Source organism: Rhagoletis zephyria, unplaced genomic scaffold (genome assembly GCF_001687245.7).
Source record: "Rhagoletis zephyria isolate East Lansing unplaced genomic scaffold, Rhagoletis_zephyria_1.1 Rzeph_scaffold_00052, whole genome shotgun sequence".
In the NCBI taxonomy this organism is placed as follows: domain Eukaryota; kingdom Metazoa; phylum Arthropoda; class Insecta; order Diptera; family Tephritidae; genus Rhagoletis; species Rhagoletis zephyria.
Genome location: NW_016157136.1, coordinates 618603 through 640009, shown reverse-complemented (window position 1 = coordinate 640009; position 21407 = coordinate 618603). Strand labels below are relative to the sequence as shown.

General features: G+C 35.2%; 1 protein-coding gene across 2 annotated transcripts in view; it reads left to right on the top strand.

Moving 5' to 3' along the window:
- The window catches only part of LOC108368646 (uncharacterized), a 108219-nt gene that overhangs the window by 39990 nt on the left and 46822 nt on the right, over positions 1-21407 (top strand). For both annotated transcript variants that reach the window (XM_017623547.1, XM_017623539.1), the window contains exon 3: positions 9971-10739. In XM_017623547.1, coding sequence (XP_017479036.1) covers positions 10410-10739 — 330 coding nt within the window. In that variant the 5' untranslated portion in view covers positions 9971-10409. The remainder of the gene's footprint in view (positions 1-9970; positions 10740-21407) is intronic.

Sequence of the window (21407 nt, the reverse complement as noted above, 5' to 3'; positions counted from 1 at the left end):
AAGGCGTTGCAGGTAAATCGAGTGGTCGCTGCGAATGAGCTCAGACAAATGTGAGGTAATAAATTTGAATTCTCGAATGGCGAGAAAAAATTGAGCTAGGCTTAATAAATGTTAAAGAAATAATTTTGCAAAAATATTATTATGTACACATTTAGATGTTACGTACTTATCTATAAGTAAATATCTGTCTATATTTTAGGCGAGTTCGGCCATTTTTCTTCAAAATGCCTTTAAAGCATTTTAAGTTTACAGGGCAATTCTGGCAACTGTCTTTCTACTCACCATAGTCCTTCGAAAGAAAGAAGCCTCTTGTAAGGCAATTGTCAAGTCTGGTAACGATTTGGAAAGCTCTTTACTCGAACGACTAATTGAAACATCAGCAAATGAGGGTGTCTTAGCGTTATGCTGTTCGCCTTATACCATTAAGTTTCTTAAAAATTAAGTTAGAAAAAAATATTTAGATACTTTTCATCTTAAACCAATAAAAACTAAAAAATAAGATAGAGGAAAATTAAATTAAAAGAAGAAAAAATAAATACAAAATTAAAATAAAAACAAAAACATTAAAAAAAAAAATAAATGAAACTAAAAAAACATTTTTAATATATTAATATATTCTAAAAAAATAAAATCTCAAAACTAAAATTTTAAAAAGAAAATAATTACATCTAAATAGAAGCAAGTGGCAACTAAAATTTAATGAAATAAAAAAAATATATACTTTTATTTTTAAAACTAAATCTAGAAAATAAAGGAAAATTAAATCGTAAAAAATAAAATTAAAATAATTAATAATTATTCTTTTACAAATATTAAAATTTAAAAATCAAGAGAAATTTTAATAAAAAAAATAAATCTAATAATCCAGAAGCAAAAATTCTGAATTTTTTTAGAGCCGATTTCATAATAAAATTAAAGAATGTTTTAAAATTTAAAGGATGTTTTATTTTGCTGATCGATTTCATAAAGCCACTTTAAAGATAAAGGTGCCCATAAAGGCACTTTAGTTAAATACCCAAAAAAGAAATTTAAATGACACAAAGGTCACTTTTGTAATATTCCTAGTATAATAATATATTTATGACAACCAGCTGATGCAATTTTTCCGATATCAGCACTGCCAACTTTGTTATTTTCATTTAAATGAACCTTATTATGAAAGCACTTCTTGTTTAAAGTACATTTACACTTTAACTAAAAGGAAACTTTTGCAAAAGTAACTTTAGATGTTTCATTATTAAATTGGCCCTTAACAAAACGTAGTACATGAGCTATGTTAGGCCGATGCAGAAGTGATCAACAAAATTTTAGTCGCATTGGGCTTCCTAGGGTGGGCCGTTGCGAAAACGCAACATTAGGAGAATCCACTACTATTACCTTGGGCGAGACAATTTACTAAAAATATTAAATTTTGTTTGTGTTAAATTAGTAATTAAATTTATTAAATATGTAATAAATAATAAATTTTAGTTTTGTTTTGTGATAGTCATCAAAACATTTGTCATGGAATGCAAGATTGCATCTTTCATCTGACGCAGAGTTTTTGTTTTGCAATAAGGTAATGACAGTTATGCTGGCCGACAGGAAAAACGCGAAAGCTTTACGAGGGAGTAAAGTCACTTTGAGAGGGTTTCAAACCAGGGCGAGCGCCTGCAAGAACAACCATGGGACCATATGTAGGAGGGGACACTTTTCTACCAAACTGAATGGTAGTATCACCGAAAGTTGTGGAAAAGACGAACCCAAGCCCCCAGTCGATGATGACGGAGTGGATGTTCCAGGCCTTACTATAACGGGGTACGAATAGTAATTACACGTCTTAAAAACAACAAAACTCCTGGACCTGCCAGCTGAGCTATTCAAGTACGGCGGCGAGGGGCTGATAAGGTGCATGCCTCAGCTCTTATACCGATTCGCCCAATCCATAAGAAAGGCGACAAGCGGTACGCGCCAACTACCGCTGAGCCTTATAAGCATCTGTTACATGGTCTTATCGAGCGTATGGTGTGAAAGACTGAACCTCGCCGTCAGCGAACTGTAATAGGCCTATCAGTGTGGCTGTAGACCTGGCAAATCCACCATAGGCCAGGTATTCCCAATACGCCAAATCTTGGAAAAGCCCCTCGGGTAATGGGTCGACACTCACCACCTATTTGTGGACTTCAAAGCCGCTTTAGACATCAATAAAAATAGTAAACGATGTAAGTTGAAATGAAGTTGCCGATAAAGATATCGATTACGATAAATTTATTGATTTCAATATTTCAGTTATCGTATCAAACAAATAAAATTACAAATTCGCTCCGTGCAAACAAAAGACTTAAGCTGCGAACTTGATTAAGTTTAAACACGCAATTTCTGTCTAAAATTTTTCCAACGCTTGTAGATAGTATATCAATCTTGTTAAGTTATGACTTAGCGCATTAATTTCAATATAAACATTTTACCATAATCTAGTACGATTTGAATATGTAATCGTAATCGACAGCAATCTGCATTTCACCGGCGACCGCAACAACTAACGCCAACAAACAGGAATCACACAAAAACCATCATCGAATCATGGCATTCTTAGCACCTTGTATTAAACTGGCTATAAATAGCGGTACTGCTATGTATGTATGTTACACGCAATAAAAACAATAAGAAATGGCGAATTTAAAAAAAAATAAATAAAAAATACAGTAACTTAAAGAACATTTGCTACGGTGCTTGTGTATGCAAAAGTGGCAGAAAGTTGGCATCGAGTTGTTGTAGACAATCTTCCTTGCCATTTTTGAAATTCTATTTTAATGTTAATTTATTAGATTTTTGCGCTTTTTATCGCTTGTGGCATTCAGTCGCGTGCGCTACTTTTTCTTTCACGTTGCCGTTGCTATTGACCGTGCCGCGTTAATGTTTCTATATTTACCATATTCATATGCATACATATATATGTGTGTATATGTATATACATAAGTATATTAGCTAGAGCAGCACCGCTTAGAAAATCAATAGAAATATACACATATGAGACTTTTATAGCAACACAAAAAACAAGCCAACGGAAACCGAAACTCGTTCTCACTAATGTAGCGGCCAGTCAATAGTTGTATAGACGAAGAATGAGCGGCTATAAAGAATAGTTTCAGGTTCGTTGTGCAGTGAAATAACTGATTGAAAGCTTAAGCTGTTTATGGGTTTCATTGGTGGATATATGTTCCAGTGTTTTGCATGCAGTGCGCTCGCAGCAGCGCACTGAAGTTGCACTAATTTCAAGCACATGCATATTTAGAACGTATATTAACTACATGAAAAGGAAAAAATCCACTATAAATTTTGCCGATGTATTTGGTAAACTAATATTTATGGTTTACAAATAACTTATTTAAAAAAAAAAATCAAATTCAACTTTATTCACCGATTAATTTATATATGTATGTATATTACGGTCCCCCTACCCTGCCTAATTATTAGAAGTATCATTGCATATTTTTATAGACTTTTTAAAAATAAGTTAGTAGGACACAAAGTACGGCTTTGTAGATTTATCAGTTTTTGAATGACCAATTTTCATTCAATTTTAAAGATCCAACATGTTGTGAGCAGAGGATTTATAGGCCTTTAAAATGATATATAGAAATCTATTGTCAGACTTGGATTGTCGGGATTTTTCATCGGAAATACTAAAAAAAAAATCTGTTTCCTATTTTTTTAAGTTTTGACCGTCAATTATTTACACCATTTAAAAATACATAGTACTGTGGAGAATTTATATTATATACAATTATTATATTTTAATAAAGATGTCTTTATTCTATAACAAAATTTTCCTAAATGAATAAAGAAAATTTTCATTTTGAAATATATAAAAAGCTATGAACAATAATCAACCTTAAAAGTTATTCAAAGTATATTTAAACAAGTATGTATTTAACAAGTTACAAGCACTACATATACTCCCCCTTCGTTAAAAAGTAAAATACATTGAAATTATTTAAATCAAACAAAATGTAACTCGCTTTTTTGGTTTTGTCTGAACATTGTTAAAATTATTTTCTATAAATGCAGGTTTAACTCTGTCAACCGATATATTCCTATGCGTGTTGTGTATCTGTATTTTGAAATATTTTGGATGTTTTTCAATGACTTCATATGGTCCTTCATATGGAAGTTTCAATCCCGGCTTATTACTGTCAACACGTACAAAAACTTGTTTGCATGATCGCAAATCTTTCGGTATATAAATTTTACTTGAATTTTGGTGATGAGATATGCCTGAATGAAAACTTTGAAAATGATGTTTAATTTTTGTAAGAAACTCATTAACATTAAAATTATTTTCAGATTGAACTACGAGTTCACTTGGTAAACGTAAATTTTGACCATAAACTAATTCTGCTGCAGTAGATTTAATATCTTCCTTGAATGAACACCTTAAACCCAATAAGACCAGAGGAAGTTCATCCGACCAATTTATAGAATTTCCCCTCGCCAAAATTGAAGCTTTCAACTGCCTGTGTAGACGTTCAATCATGCCATTAGCTTGAGGATGATATGCAGTGGTTGTGATTAACTGACATCCCAAAAACTTTGCTAATTCTTTGAATATATTGGATGTAAACTGAACACCTTGATCACTTGTAATTTGAGCAGGTACCCCAAAACGTGGTATATACTCTTTGAAGAAAATAGTAGCAACTGATTTCGCTGTGGCTTCTCTAAGAGGATAGGCTTCTGGCCAACGAGTGTTTCGATCAATAATTGTTAATATGTATCGGTAACCATTTGAAATTGTCAAGGGTCCTACAATGTCTGTATGTAGATGCTCAAATCTACCTTTTGGTATAGTTATTTTACTAATAGGAGTTTTAGTGTGTTTAAACACTTTTGCTTTTTGACAACCTGTGCAAATTCTAACCCATTCATTGATTTCTTTATTCATTGATGGCCAGAAATATTTGGATTTAATTAAATGTCGTGTAGCTCTAGTACCAGGATGAGCTATGTTATGTAATTTAGAAAATGCTTCTTTGCGAAGGCTTTGTGGTATGTATGGTCTAGTAGTTTCATTTGATTCTTCACAAAAAATTTTAATGTTAAGAATAGGAACTTCAATTTCTATTAATTTATAAATACCCTCTGGATTCTTAATAAAATTTTTTAAAAATGTATCTTTTTGCTGTTCTTCATATAATCTTTTAAGGTTAAACTCTTCATTTTCTATAGGTTCTACTTCTGGAATTCGCGAAAGTGTGTCTGCTACAATATTATTTTTGCCTGAAATATGTTTGATGTCACTAGTAAATTGTGAAATATATTCAAGATGCCTTGTCTGACGAGGACTACGTTCAATTTTCGAGTCTAGAACATAAGTTAACGGTTTGTGGTCTGTATAGACCGTAAATTTACGTCCTTCTAATATGTGCCTAAAATGTTTAATAGTTTCATATATTGCTAACAATTCTCGGTCAAAAGCACTGTATTTTGTTTCAGATGCTGTTAATTTCTTTGAATAGAATGCTAAAGGCTCAATTTCATTTCCAATGTGTTGCTCCAGAACACCTCCTATCGCAATTATTGAAGCGTCTACTGATATTGAAAGATTTGCTGTTTTGTCAAAATGGTTCAAAAGGACTTTTGACGCAAAAATCTCTTTGACTTTTTCAAAGTTTTGTGCCGCTTCACTATTCCAAATTAAACTATGGTTCTTTTGTTTCAAGGCAAGTGTTACAATTGTGTGAATCGGGCTTAAAAATTCCGCTAGCCTTGGTATATATCGATGGTAATAATTTACCATACCTATGAACTTTTGCATTTGTTTAGCTGTTTTGGGACGTTCAAACTCACGAATGACTTTGACTTTTTCATAAGTTGGCTTAATGCCTTCGTTAGAAATATTGTAACCTAAAAAATCGATTTGTGATGCGCCAAAAATGCATTTATTTGGCTTGATATTTAAGCCGAAATCGTCTAAAGTTTTAAATACTATTTGTAGGTGTCGTAAATGCTCCTCTTCATTACTACTTGCTATAAGTATATCATCCAAATATACAAAAATAAAATCTAAGTCCGCTAAAACTTCATTTATAAAACGTTGAAAAGTCTGCGCAGAATTTCTAAGACCGAAAGGCATTCTTACAAATTCAAAAAGACCAAATGGTGTTGTAATCGCGGTTTTACCAATGTCTTCTTCCGCCATTGGTATTTGGTGATAGGCACGTACTAAATCTATCTTTGAAAAAATATGTTTTGAACGCAAGTTTATATTTAAATCGTGTATGTGAGGTAGTGGATATCGATCAGGTACTGTTATAAAATTTAATCTTCGATAATCACCACATGGACGCCAATCATTGACCTCCTTTTTGGGTACTAAATGTAGTGGAGAAGCCACATGTGAATTAGAAGAGCGACAAATACCAGATTTCACTAAAAAATCAAACTCAGTTTTTGCTACTTTAAATTTAATTGGATCAAGTCTTCTCGGTTTCGAAAAAGGTAGTTTACCAACACAAATAATACGGTGAACAGTAGAATGTTTAATGGGTTTATTGTAGTCAGGATCACATGTTAAAGATGGAAATGCCTTAAGTAATTTTGTATATTTATCTTCTACAGGAAATAATTTTGGCAACGATATTTTCGAAAAACCAGATATTGCACTTACTGAGATATTTGTCAATGGGTCTACTAAACGTCTATTTCTCAAGTCAACCAAAAGGCCATATTTTGCTAAAAAATCTGCTCCAATTATTGGTTTTGTTATATCTGCTATAATAAAACTAAATGGAAATTCTCTTCTTAAACATAAATTTACATTTAATATTTTTTTACCATAAGTTTTTATGGTAGTACCGTTAGCTGCCGTTAAAAATAAATCAGAACATTTTGCATTATTTTTGAATTTTGAAAAAGGAAGAACTGAAATTTCAGCACCACTGTCGATCAAAAATTGTAACTTGTTGTCTTTATCATAAACAAATAGGCGACGTGTTGAAATTTCGTCTAACCCATTACTTGTCGCCGAAGTAATAGGTGGAATTAGTTTTCCTGAGATTCATGCTGCCTGTATGAGCACGGTTGTTCGCATTTTCTTGCTTTACTGCCAAATCGATAGTGATATCTACAAACCCAGTTTTGAGAATTTGACCTTGTTCGCGAACGATTCCTACTAAATGGTCTAGAAGCTCTTGTTGATCTATTTTCCATGGTCTGCCTCATAGAACAAATTTCCATGGACAACTTTGCAAAACTTTCACACATAACTAGAAGAAGTAATTTTAACTAAATTTTCCATTGATCTTTCGATGTGTGAATTTGTTGTCGTTATACTAGTGCTACAAACTTCACTTTTGTTCATAACCTCCCACATATCATCAGCTAGTTTAACCATATCCTGAATATTTACAGCATTTGATGCAGTTAAAGCAATATTCAGATTTTTTGGCAATTTTCTTAGCCAAAGTTTTTTTAATAAATCTACACTGAAATTTGAACCTGCTAAAACCAAGAGAGATCGATATAACTCGGAGGGACTTCTATCACCAAGTTCTGAAGCAGACAGCACTTGGTCTAATCTTTTACGTTCACTCAGCGAATGTCGTTCTATAAGATGCCTTTTTAAATTCTCATATTTACTTTCTGAAGGAGGGTTTTGAATAATATCAAACACCGTCATAATTACCTCTTGGGGAAGTGAAATTATGAGGTACTCGTATTTGGTATTATCCAACGTAATATTTTTTGATGCGAATTGAGCCTCAATATGAATGAACCATGCTTCGGGATGGTCATTCCAAAAAGTTGGTAATTTTACCGAAGTCGCTGCTATTTCTGAATTTTGTTGTTCATTTAAATATTGTGTTTGTGTTAATTGTTGTGTACTGTTAGAATTGTTTGAGTTTGTGAAATCGATCAATGTCAAAGGATCTCGTGTAGGCGTGCGCGTGACCATTATAATAATTAATGAAGAAGGAGTTTACACAAATAATAAATATATATTAAAATAAATGTAAATATTTATATATTATAATAACAGTATACTTGCTATTATGGGTTATTGATGTTGTATAATTTTGTGCACTGGATTGCCTATTAACGTTGTTGCTGTTGTCACAATGTTGGCTGCAATTTTAAAGTTGACTGTAACTGCGTTGTTGGTAGGTAATCATACTGATTGGCGCCACTATTTCCAATACCACTAACAACACCGCTGGCGATAGACTTGTACAGCAATTGTTGTTGTTGTTGTTATTGTCGAAGATGTTGACGCTACTAATGCGGTTGCTGCTTATGTCACTGATGTTGCCTCTGCTTAGGTGATTGTTGTTGCAACTGCTGTAAAAATAAATGTAGGTGCAAAGAGTGCAGCTGCTGATGGGTTCGCCTCTAAGCGGGCAGAGTTGGACTGTGGCACTATGCTATCACCAAAAAAATTGGACTGCAGGGGCACCTGGTACCTCTAGCGATGGTTGATGATATGCACCCGATTAGCCGTAGTGTGAGTACTCTTCAGATAATTGTTTATTATCTACGGCCGGAGCAAAACGGGCTGCTGGTGATCTGATAGTCCTTGTATGAGTGCATAAAACTTCTTCTTCACTAGGTGGTGTTCTATCCACCAGATACCGGTGGAGGCAGTACGTCGGCTGAGGGCAAGATTTTTAACTTGTAGGTTTGTAGAATTTGGGTGGTTCTGGTGATGATGCTAAGTTGCTCTCCGATGTTTCGAGTACTGAATTACCACTGGATTGGTCAGCTTCTACTGCAGGTGACACATTTAATTGTAGATTACAATGGTTGCTTCCTTCTGCTCCTGGCAGGATCGCCAATTGTGGAGAATTTATATTATATACAATTATTATATTTTAATAAAGATGTCTTTATTCTATAACAAAATTTTCCTGAATGAATAAAGAAAATTTTCATTTTGAAATATATAAAAATCTATGAACAATAATCAACCTTAAAAGTTATTCAAAGTATATTTAAACAAGTATGTATTTAAAAAGTTACAAGCACTACAGTACTATCTAAAATTAAATCTATTTTGTTTTTCTATGAACAAGTTTATGAGATATTTGCAATTTACCGTTATTCAGTTAAACAACAAAGTAGTTCCACTTACTCACATATATGTGTGTTGCGAGGCAATTGACTTATCTAAATACGAAATGTGGTAAATGAAAACTGACGAAATTATCGATAAACCGTATATACGTTAGGGTGGTCCAAAAATATTATACATACATCATTTTTCGATAGGTACATACTATCACACCTGAGAAATTAATCAAATATTCCAGATTTTTTTTCGATGAAAAAATTAAAAAAATACAAACTACAGCAGGGGAAAAATATAGAAAATAACAGATTTTGTTAAATTTTTTTTTTCGTTTAAAGTCATAAGATATTAGGCACTAGTCTAAATTTAGATCACCACCTATGCATACATAAGTCACTCTCATTTAATCGGAGCACATTTTCACCTTCAGTGAAACGCACAAAAATGTCCTATTTATCATCGCTGTAAAACATTTTAACCCTCTAATTGCCATTTTTTAATAAACTTACCTGAGCATCTTTTAAAATAAGATCTAAAAAGACACATTTTTTACAGGGTATTTTTTAATACAGTTCCCGTAGCACAAAGGGTTGAATATTTTGCTATAATATGAGTGAAAGGTTTGTGCAGTGAATTGAAACTAAAGCTGGGCGATAATTAAATAGAATGCCAGCTCGTAGCTATAATACAAGTAAAATATGAATTAATTAAACTCAAAAAAAAAAAAATTTATGAAGTTTCCGTTGAGATTTATGTCTAGATAAACTTTCTTTGATTAAGAGTTTATTTGTTCTGTTTTTTGGGCCAGCTGTTAGTTTTAAGCCTGCGCCCTAAGCTTTTTAAACATTTGCAGCTTTCTACATATTAATGAAAATTATGCTTTGAATTAAAAATTTAACTATTCTCTTCTCGCTTTAATTACAGCAAAACGCAAGTAACTGAAACAGCAACAAATGTGAAAATCAGAGCGTGAACTGGTCAGTCTTCCACTCCACTTGCATACATGCATACATACATGTGTATGGATAATAATATCTCGCTGAACACACACATACACTTATGTACAGACAGTAGCAGCGCCAACGTTCAACTAAATAAATGCAATTCGCGTGTAGCGTAAATTATTATTATGATAATAAATTAAACTTGCCATTAATTTAGAAGCAGACTACGATTGTAGCATAAAAGAGAGCAATAATAGAAGCAAAAAACCCATATACACGAACAGGAAATAACACAACAGCAGAAGTAGTAACTGAAGAAAAAGTAGCAAACGCACAGCTCATACCAAATCAACGCATTGTAGCATGCAACATTCGCACTGAATTGTGAAAAAATTGAAAAAATATATAATTATAATAAAATGGAAGTAGCCACAACAAATAATCATCATCATCACAATCATCATAATCCGCATCTTCATAGTCATCATCAATTGGTACATCCAGCGCATCGCATACCAATGGCTATGGCTAGGCAACAGCAACCAAATCTGCACCTCAGCGTAATCAGCGCAACGGCAGACGCAACAGATGCTGGCGGCAATGGTGCGATTGGCGATGGTTCGCCGCGTTCACCTTTCCAACGTGAGGTGCGTGAATGGCAACGCATCGATCCAGATACAGGCGCTTTGTTGAGCGGTCGTTTAGAGGCCGATCGCTGGATAAATGGGCCGTTGAATAGTTACGGAAAGGTGAGTGCGCTTACAAATAATCATACTGATATGCGAAAATGTAGTATGTGCGTGTACATGCGCGCACATGCATTTAAAATTATGGTATGTGTGGCAGGCAACTGGAAAAAAAAAAAGAAATCTTACATCTAGAATTACGGTAGTAAATGTTGTTTAAGCGAAATGCTAGGCTCTGCACTTGATTGATTGCAGTGCGTAAGTGAGTGTTTGCCCTCCATCTATGTGTGTATGTGTGTGTGTGTGTATGTGTGTGAGTCGATAATTCTAAGTTTACCTTGCATGGCAATGCACTTAATTGCAGTTATTGCAGCTCACCATGCTGCTGCTATCGCAACAATGTTTGCAGCCAATTTATGAGCGACTGTTGTACGCAGTGACGGATTTGAGAAAAAGGGCTCAGTCAGCAATCTCTTCGGGGCCCAGTTTTGTTATACACATATATCGTAAACCGACTAATACAAACGGTATGTCGAATAATTTTTATTAAATACAGAAAGGTTTTACTATGCAACTTTTAATCCGCGTCTTACTTTTTGTTCAGAAAATATTTCCATTGCGGAATCCAAACACATTGAGTTTGTCACTAATCTATACATATAATAAAATTGTAACAGCTGTACATTACAGATATTAAGGAAAAATTAATGTGGGGTGTCTTTATTAGAGCAACAGAAGCCAAATCAACAATTTTTAGAATTCTGTCTGTCTGTATGTTTGTACGCGGATCACTCGTAGACTAATGCATGGAACTGAATGCAGTTTCCACCAGTGTATTGCAAGAGGTCCAACTTAGAATATAGAATTAAAAAAAAATTTAGAGTTGCCACCTGTTTAAAACTGCCAGTTTAAATAAATTGCTAAAGAAAAAGTAAATATTACAATATGGCCATCAAAAGAAAGAGGTTTAAGAAAGCTTATAGCCGAACATATTTTTTGAGGGTCGCCACCTGTTTGAAAATTTTAGTTAAATTATGTTGATAAGATAAATCGAATATTGCAATATGGGTATCAAACTGAAGAGGTTTAGGAAAGTTTACTGCCGAATATATTTTTGAGGAGGGTTGGCACCTGTTTGAAAAATTGTAACAGCAGCTTGAGGGGTTGAGGCCAACACCACTGCCACAAGTGTATCCCTGCAAGAATCGCAACATGTGTATAAACATTGTGTCCAACATGTGCGAAAGGGTCAATATGAATGTTTGTTTGTGTCAACTTGTCTTTCAATATAAAAGATAGAGAAATATTATTGAGTGCGTTTTTAGCTAAAGAGGCACGCCGATTCTTTAACGATCCCACATAACTCGCATCCCACATGGCTCGCGTTGATCGCAGCGTGGCTCCGTAGGCGGTATATTTTTTTTCCGCAGCCTCTTGACAGTCCTCATCGTACTAATATTTAGTTCTTTCGGGCTCGCTGAAATCCTTCTACTTTGTTGGCGAGCTGAAAATGTAGTTTCACTGCTCGCGTATTTCGGATTGTTGAAGAGAGCTCTCAGAGAGCAGGTGTGTGAGTAGAGTGGCGAATATATTAGCGGTCTGTTGTGATTGCAGCGTTTCGACGTTAGGCCTTCCTTGCATTGTTGGGCGCACATTTTTTTTTTCTGCACAGAGGCTGGTGCGTATCTTGGCTGCAACAGGATCGGTTCCGAGTCGATGTTAAGCTCCCGGAATGTACGTACGTCTAAAATACTGGAAGCGTGCATTCCGTCTATCAAACGAATGATGGGCGTAGCCAGGTAGGGGCAGGGGGGTGCTCGAGCGCCTCCCCCCCCTAACTTTCAAATTTTCCTTATATATATATAAAATAGTACCCTGAAATACCAGCTTAATAGGGCCATTACTCTTATTAATTCGTCTTAAAAACCCTTTTCAGTTGTTTTTATTTTTTCAGTCCTGGTTGACATTTTCATGGAAACACCCATATACAATTTTAGGGGTACCGTTAATTTCTTCATGATCCAATCATCGGTTCTCTAAACCAAATTACGGGACGACCCTTGAGGTACCATCTTTCCAATAAAAAAACGGATTATTGAAATCGGTTCACGTGGTAAAAAGGTTATGTATTCCGGCGAATTGATAACCTCCCCTTTTTTGAAGTCGGTTAAAAGGCTTTGAGTTCTGTTAATCTTATGTAAATGAAGTGCAGTATATGAATTTTAAAACGTTTATTTATTTATTACATACTGTACGTAAAACTTGCATAAATGCAAATTTTCAGTATTTTCTGGTGATATATCTTCAGAAATATAAAACCCCCCTAAAATATATTCCTGGGTGCGCCGCTGATGTATATGTATGTTTTATCGTTAATGACTTGACTTGAGCTATTTGCTGGTGAGAGCACTGGGGCCCTTCTGTTGGGGGCCCAGTAAACATTGTTTCTTTTGTTGACCGTTAAATTCGCCACTGGTTGCACGCATTTTTCATAGGCTATTTACTTAACTATATATAGTAGATATAAATAATATGGAGGGTACTATATATAGTCATACAAAAGTGTATGTACGAACGTTAGGCAGGTCCTTAAAAAATGAACGTTTTTTGCAGTCTCACCACCTCAATCGGTAAAACTACGGTCACAGATATCACATATAAATTATGGTCAGATGCCAGATGCCTCTATGGAATCCAAGAAATTAAAAATTTTGTTTTTTTTTTTTCATTTAATACCCAAAATTGATACTACTAAGAACGAAAGAAGAATCATATATAAATTTTGGTTACGATAGGAGTCGGTTAAGACGTCTTCATAGGGTAATCTGAACTTTGAGCGTTGTGGGACACGCCTTAACCGACTCAAATCGGGACCAAAATTTACATATATGTCGATTATAGTTGCAACGATGTAGGGGTTGAGGCTTAGGAATTGTGTAGTAAAAATTTGTTTGCTATATATAAGGACCACCCTAATGTACATATATATGTTTGTAACAGAGTAACTTTGTAACTATACCCTTTTGATGGACAACAAAATGAATGCCTCACAGCGTCTGTTGGCTGCTGCTGTTGCGGTTGAAGACAGTCAGTCGAGAATTGACTGACAAGTCGGCAAACACTGACAGCTCATCAAATATTGTGAGTATTCTTTCGCAATTTTTGTCTTAATATTTCTTATTTTTATTACTAAACTTTCATAGACCAGGCAACGTATAGTTTACTTATACGAGTATATATGTATTTCTTTTGGTGTGAGGCGTTGCAAGTTTTAATTAAAAAATTGTCCCTTAAGTGGTTTTGTGGTGTTTCGAAATATTTGTTAGACTTGCACAAAAAATCTGTTGAAGGAAAAATTTATATACAATAATTATCTTGTCTTCTTATTCGGCACTATAGCTCCACTTGGGGGAACTGCAGATTAACCAGTGATTTCGTCTGCCGAACGACTGTTGTGGCTTCCAAGTAGTGATCTACGTAATAGATAAGGCGGCTAGCCTCTTACTAAGTAGCACGGTTACAGACGGGAACGCAGCTATCTTTGTCATTAGTCAAGTAGTCTTGAAAGTAATAGGATCCAAAATACTTCTAGTGAAGTCGGGGATTGTATGAAAATCTCAAGCATCTTTGGCATCACTGATACATTTCAACATCACTCTCCGCTGCGTTACAGAACATAGCAATATTGAAGGGAACCGGTCGGCTGATGAGATGGCCAAATACTGCTATGAGATGCCTATTAACGAGCTGGAGAACTCTGTGCTACTACCGTTTAGTGATCCACGTTGTACAAACTGGCAAACACACCATTAGCCGTTAGCAATGACTTGTGGAACAAGCGGAAAGACTATACAATCTGCAGATTAATATAGCCGCGGATTTGTAGGAAAAAGACAGAAGATCTTCTGAAACTTAATAAATTTACAGTAAGAGTCTTTACCGCCAACACCAAAGGTCACTGTGATATTCGAACAATGTTCTAATGATGGCGACTATCTGTGGTTACTCTGCTTCTTCAACAGTTTGACGAAGATATCGGAGGTAAAACTCTTGGATCTCGTTAATTTTATTTGAGAGAGCAATTTGTTTAGTACGTTAATTCTATGGAAATATTTTACCTTCACTTCTCTTCGAATAGGAACTCTGATTAGGGCAACGTGTCTCCTCTTGAGGCTCACTCAAAGAGCACACCCACAATGGACAATGTCTCCAAGTGAAAGTATGGATCATTACTTGATTAGGTTACATTAGGTAGGTTGACTCCCCATTTCCATAGCATTTCCAGGTAAAATACGACCACATTAGACGGCCAAATAATAGTAGCCGTGTTGAAGAACATCGCAGTCGTCTTGACAAACTGTAATACTGGAAAGACTGCCACCAGAAGACTCATACACTGTCTGCTAATGGCAGAACACTCACATGGGATATGCTCCATTCCCTTCTCTTTCGTTCTGCATCTCCTTCAGATCTTGTCATTGGTCAGAGCCATTTATGTAAAGGCATGCAATGCCAACAGACCTGTAGCCTAGCGTTTCCCTCTTTTTTCATACTTCTTCTTCTTTGTTGGCGTTGTAACCGCCTAAGCGATTTTGGCCGAGTCCAAAACAACACGCCAGTCCTTTCTCTTCTGTGCCAAGAGATGCCAATTGTAAGTGCGAAGTGAAGCCAAGTCCTTCTCCACCTGGTCTTTCCAACGTAGAGGGGCAGATCGGCAGGTGTAGTGACATTCGCCAAAAAAATATCTATGTCCTCTGCGGCAGACGATAAGGAGAGAGGTCTAATGACATATATATATATGTATGTAGGTGCGCCCTTTTCTTCAGGTTTAATGGTTTTACTCAACTCCAAAGGACTAGCGGCTACCGAACTTAACTCATTTCGATTGCGATGTTTTTTGATTATCGCTTACTCATTTATTTTTTCACAATTACTGCGTAAAATGGAAACCGCAATCAACCCAAGTTTATTTGGACCGGTTTACATACAAACGAAAAGGCGAAGCCTTGACCATGCGACATCCAGCGTATGCTTTTTTCACCTTGAATTAAACAGAGTGTGTACACAAGGGACCTAGCCTAGCAATTATCAAGTCACTTGATTGCTTTGAGACCTCGTCAATAATTGCCATAAAATGTAGGAAAGTCCTTAATGATCCAGGCTACAGAAACATTCGACTTAATTGTGCAGCGGACGAGCTTGCGAGGCGGATACACAAGTATCTACCTGCAAGACATGGCTCGACACTTGCTTCGTCGAGAAGGCAAATAAAAGTTTGTCGAAAGAGCCCACGTGTGGGACGACTCGACAAATCTGGTCCAGCCTCGGCAATAAAAGATTTGATGTACTCGTTCGAATTGAACGTCCTGTACCAAAGCTGATGACTGTTATTATTATGGGCCACTTGGAAGGCATACTTGCAGAATGCGTTTGCCGGCCAATGACTTCTGCCGTAGTTGCCTCGACGTGAATGAAATCGAGAGTGTTTTTCATACAAGTAGAACGCATCGAAACCGTAGAGTGGAACTTCAATCCGAACTAAGACTCTTTGTATGTCGACAGTACAGTATACCACCCGGTACTACTGTTTGGTATTTTGTCGGGAGGCGGTTTTGAGCACTACGCTCTATCGTACGTTCCTGTTCGTTGTGGCCTCACCCCTGTGAGTCTTTTAACCCACCCTCTCCTCTTAACCTTTTTGTACGAACTGTACGGGCCGCACCTCCACTTAAAGTCGAGAGTCAGGGTCGTGCGTAGGTATTGTTGTCCGGGGTCTTTGTACGCCTCGACGCTTTTTCAATAGCAACCTGCTTCAGCTATGTCTAGCCGATCTTAATGGAGCACCAGCAACGGTGAATGACGCTTCGCCAGTAAATCAATAGGGTGCAGCCAAGCCACCGGAAAAGCTGCATCTTCCTACACCGTCCAAAAAGCCACGGCAGTATGAAGCTACCATGGATTGCATCTACCCAGATTTCGGATACGTAGAGGATCACCGATTTCAGCCCGCTAGCCAGTAGTTATCTGTTCTTTTGTTTGGGTCCCCTCGAGTTTGCCATTATCCTCGTCAGCGCGCAGTTTGTTTTTATAGCCTTATCGAAAATGTAATGCATGTGCTCCTCGAACTTTAATCTAGCGTCGAATTTAATGCCTAGGTCGAATGTAGCGTACATACCCTGAGGCGGACCTTCGCCTCCTCTATTACTTTACAGAATACGTTCATTTCACCACCACGTCTTTGTCTGTCGAGCAGACCTAAGTGAAGCGGATATGCCCGAATTCATGCACTTTCTGAACCTAACCAACTGGTTCTACTTCTAGGTGAACGGACGGTTTCGGATGCGAGCTCTCAATTGGTATCAAATCGGGTCCACTGGGTCTATTTACCTCTGTCCTAGTACGTTGAATGAAGGCAGTCGCTTCAACTTAACCTTACGTAGTGAGATATGAACAAAAATCAAGACTCTGCTCTAAAAGGCCGATAAATGCACAATAGTTTCTAAAAAAAAAATATTTCCAGCCCGACTGCGTTCAGTGTGATCAATTGGCAGAGAAGACGGAATTTACCATGCCAATGATTCTAACTAAGACTGATCCGTGCTCCATATACTTGATACAAGTAAATTAAAAATGTACCTATCATTTTATAGGTAGTTTAAAAATTTACCTATCAAAATAACATACATATATATTTTATATTGGGGTAGTCCAAAAGTGCATGTGAAAAAAGTGATGTCCAAATTTCAGTCATTACAATTTCATCAATTCGGGTATTCACTGCTTGCTCTTTTGCTGTTTCTGTTACTGCCTCTTCTTCTGCTTCCTCCTTCTCATCAACTACTGACACTTGGCATTGCTTTTATAGTGTGCCGCTCCTGTCACTGCCACAACCAATCTGTTCTTTATGATGATGCCTATCTACCGCCAACGTAGCCAGCATAGCCGTCATGGGGATCACAGCCAATGCCGACAAATCAGCGCCAATTGAGTTTACAATTTTTAACTTCTTTGCTTTTCGCTTCAATTCAGCCAGTCAACAGCGAATTATCGACTCTGCAGCCAGCCAACAAATCTATCTCCCGCCGCTGTTGTTGTACCATATGATACCGGGTGGAACACTGGAAAAGTTTTTTTTTTTTGTTTTAAATAGGCACTTGGGATTGTGATTTGACGCTTTTGGGGTACTATTGGAGGCATACTTTTTTGCTTGTGTGTATGTAGGTAGGTATGTTTGATGATTGTGAGCGCACCACAAGCTGTGCGATGGCCTCTGATCTTTACCGCCACAATAATAAATTCCACTTATCTCGCAAAGAAGCTTCTCGTATGTATGTATGAATGTTTGTACGGTTTAAGCTTTAACAAGCTGACAAAATGTCGATTTGATGCTGGTTTAAAATGCTGAGTTTGTTGTATTGTTGATGATTTCAAATCTTATTGTTGACAGCAACAGGAGCCGCAAATATTCACTAAATAGCTCGTTGACAGTTGAGGCTGAAGAGTACTAGCAAGATCGCAAGATTTTCAAGTTCAATAGAACTTGTAGCGATTCATGCGCTGTTCGTAGAATGTCTCTGGGTTGCGTGAAATATGGAATTTTCAAGGGTTTAATATTGTAGAGGTGCCAAGCACAAATTCGCTTGTTTTGAAAATTGCGCAAAACATGAACTTAACCCTTTCCGTGCATTTGTACAATATATAGTACATTTAATTTTTTTGTAATTTTGAATGCATGCTACCAAAAATCTTATTAGTATTTTTAAAAACAAATTAAACTTTATGAAATTCTGAACTGTCCCAAACAGTTTAGGCAAATTTTAAAATCGAAAACGTTTAAAAAATATTTTTAGAATTTAATTTAAAAATAGACCATTTTATAAGATTCCATTGACTCGCAAGTAGCGGTAATTTACTGTATAAAAAGTACGTGAAAATCAAGTAAAATCACTAAGAAAAGCACATCACATGAAAATATGAAAAGCATTTGATCATATAATTGATTGTAATAAAAGTCTTCAATAACTGTTATCTAAGACATATAATATAAAAATCAAAAATAATAGTTATTTTGGATTTATAATATAAAAATCAAAAATAATTGTTTTTGTCTTTTTTTAATTTTGCATAAAAATTGCAAATAAAAATTCATTTTCAAATTTGAGTCTCGGTGACAAAAGAAATCGATTGGTATGTATCACTTAGTTGTAGAATATATCCTTCATAGTGAATTTTTCCATGACAATTTTCATCAATAACTGTTATGTTCGGTCCCTGCCGCAAAGGTTGGAGTAGAAAAGGCATTTAGGGTGGTTTTTGCTGTGCTTTTTCAAAAGTGTGTGTACTATTGTTGCATTAAAGGGCAGGTTTTTGATTTCTTGATCTACTGCTGACAGAAAAACCGGGAAGGTTTATTATAACGGGGCATAAGACTTGATTTATTGAAATCAGTACCGGGACCGCGTTCGTGATTTGAAAAAGAAATGCTCAGGGACACGTACAATTTTTACAACAAACACGCGGTATGCTAGCATGTATGTATATTTGTATAACTCTAAGTTCATATATTTTCTATTTACATATATTTAAACGACGAAAGGAAGTAGTTAATTGTTTGTGAAAAGTGTTTTCAACGTGTCAGTAAATCGTAATGAGCCAGATGGTGACAAGCCTTCATTTTTTGTTTATAGTCGTTACTGAAAACGTAGGTAATGCATATACAAACAATTGAGTTTATGTGATTATACTCGTACTTGCATGGGTTGAAATTGCTGGAAATAGGTAAGTGTACTAGGCGATTCGTACGATTGACGTTATTTATTACGAAGTGATTTTTTGATGCGATGTGTTTGATGACATCCTCAATTAAGAAGAATTTTTGACGCTTTACTGGCCTATTGACTTACATTATGGACGCTGTGTATGAATATAATTGTAATTACATGTATGTATATATGTGCGTGTATTAGGGTGGGTAAAAAAGGAACAGTCCAGCGCCTTCGTCTTGGTCTGCAGGCTGTATCGGAGATACAGCCGCTATATTTAAACGTAGAATACGTGGTATGGTTATTGATAACAATATCAATAGAAAAATCGATAAAAATATTGGTAACAAAACCAATAAAAATATCGACAACAAAATCGATAAAAATATCGGTAACAAAGTCGATTATAATATCGATAGCAAAAACGATAAAAATATCGAAAACAAAACCGATAAAAATATCGATAAAAATATCGATAACAAAATCGATAAATAATCTATAATAAAATCGATAACAAAATCGATTAAAGTGTCGATAACAAAATCGATAAAAATATCGATCATTATATCGATAAGTTCCGAAAATATCGATAGAAAAATAAATAACAAAATCGATCATTATATCGATAAGTTCCGAAAGTATCGATAACAAAATCGATAAAAATATCGATAACAAAACCGATGACAAAATCGATTAAAATGTCGATAACAAAATCGATAAAAATATCGATCATTATATCGATAAGTGAAAATATCGATAGCAAAATAAATAACAAAATCGATCATTATATCGATAAGTTCTGAAAATATCGATAACAAAATCTATAAAAATATCGATAACAAAAACGTTAGCAAAATCGATAACAAAATCGATAAAAATATCGATAACAAAACCAATAAAAATATCGATAACAAAATCGATAAAAATATCGATAACAAAATCGATAATAAAATCGATAATAAAATCGATAATAAAGCGATAACAAAATCGATAAAAATATCGATCATTATATCGATAAGTTCCAAAAATATCGATAGCAAAATCAATAACAATATCGATAAAAAATTTCGATAACAAAATCGATAAAAAAACCAACAAAATATCGATTATATCGATAAGTCCCGAGAATCCCTAAAATCCCGAAATAGTTCCGAGATTGAGTCTCTGTGCCTTTATCTATATCCTTTTCTCTACAACTACCTTTATTTTAATCTTTCTTCCTCTATCTTCATCTATACTTTTATCGGTATCCTCATCCGCATCTTTTTCTTTATATTTATCTTTGTTTTTATTTTTATGTTTATCATATTCTTCATATACATATTCCCCTTCACCTTTGCACTTATACATAGTAAGTAAAGTGTTTAAATTTACCTTGGTCTTCATGTTTGCCTTTATCTTTACTCAACTTTGTTTTTGTGTTTATTTTTACCTTGGCCTTTATCCTTTTCTTTATCTATGTACGTCCTCACCTTTACTTTTATTCTTGGATTGGACTTTTTCTAAATGTTGTTTCACTTCGAAAAGTCTTCGCGTATTATGCATACATGTGTTCATATATGTATGTACATATATAATATGTATGTACATATGTATGTATAGACATACATAGATTACTAAAAATAGAAACAGATCCACATTAACTGCAATCAACATATATACGTATGTATGTATTTACATATGTACACACACGCGATTAGGTTATATGTAAATATTGCTCCATCTGTTTATCAAAAGCCGAAATATGTACTCACGTACACATACATACTTTTTGCCTCCTTTCCTCACTTCCAACGCATGCACGTGTTTGCAAAACGATGACGAAGTGTTTTTGTACGGGAAATCATTTATGCCCATATATTTGAATAAAATAAACATATATAGAAGATATCAACCAATACTTCCCATATACCAAACGAAAGGAAAACTCTTGAATTTTTGATTAAAGAAAACAAAAAAAAAATCATTC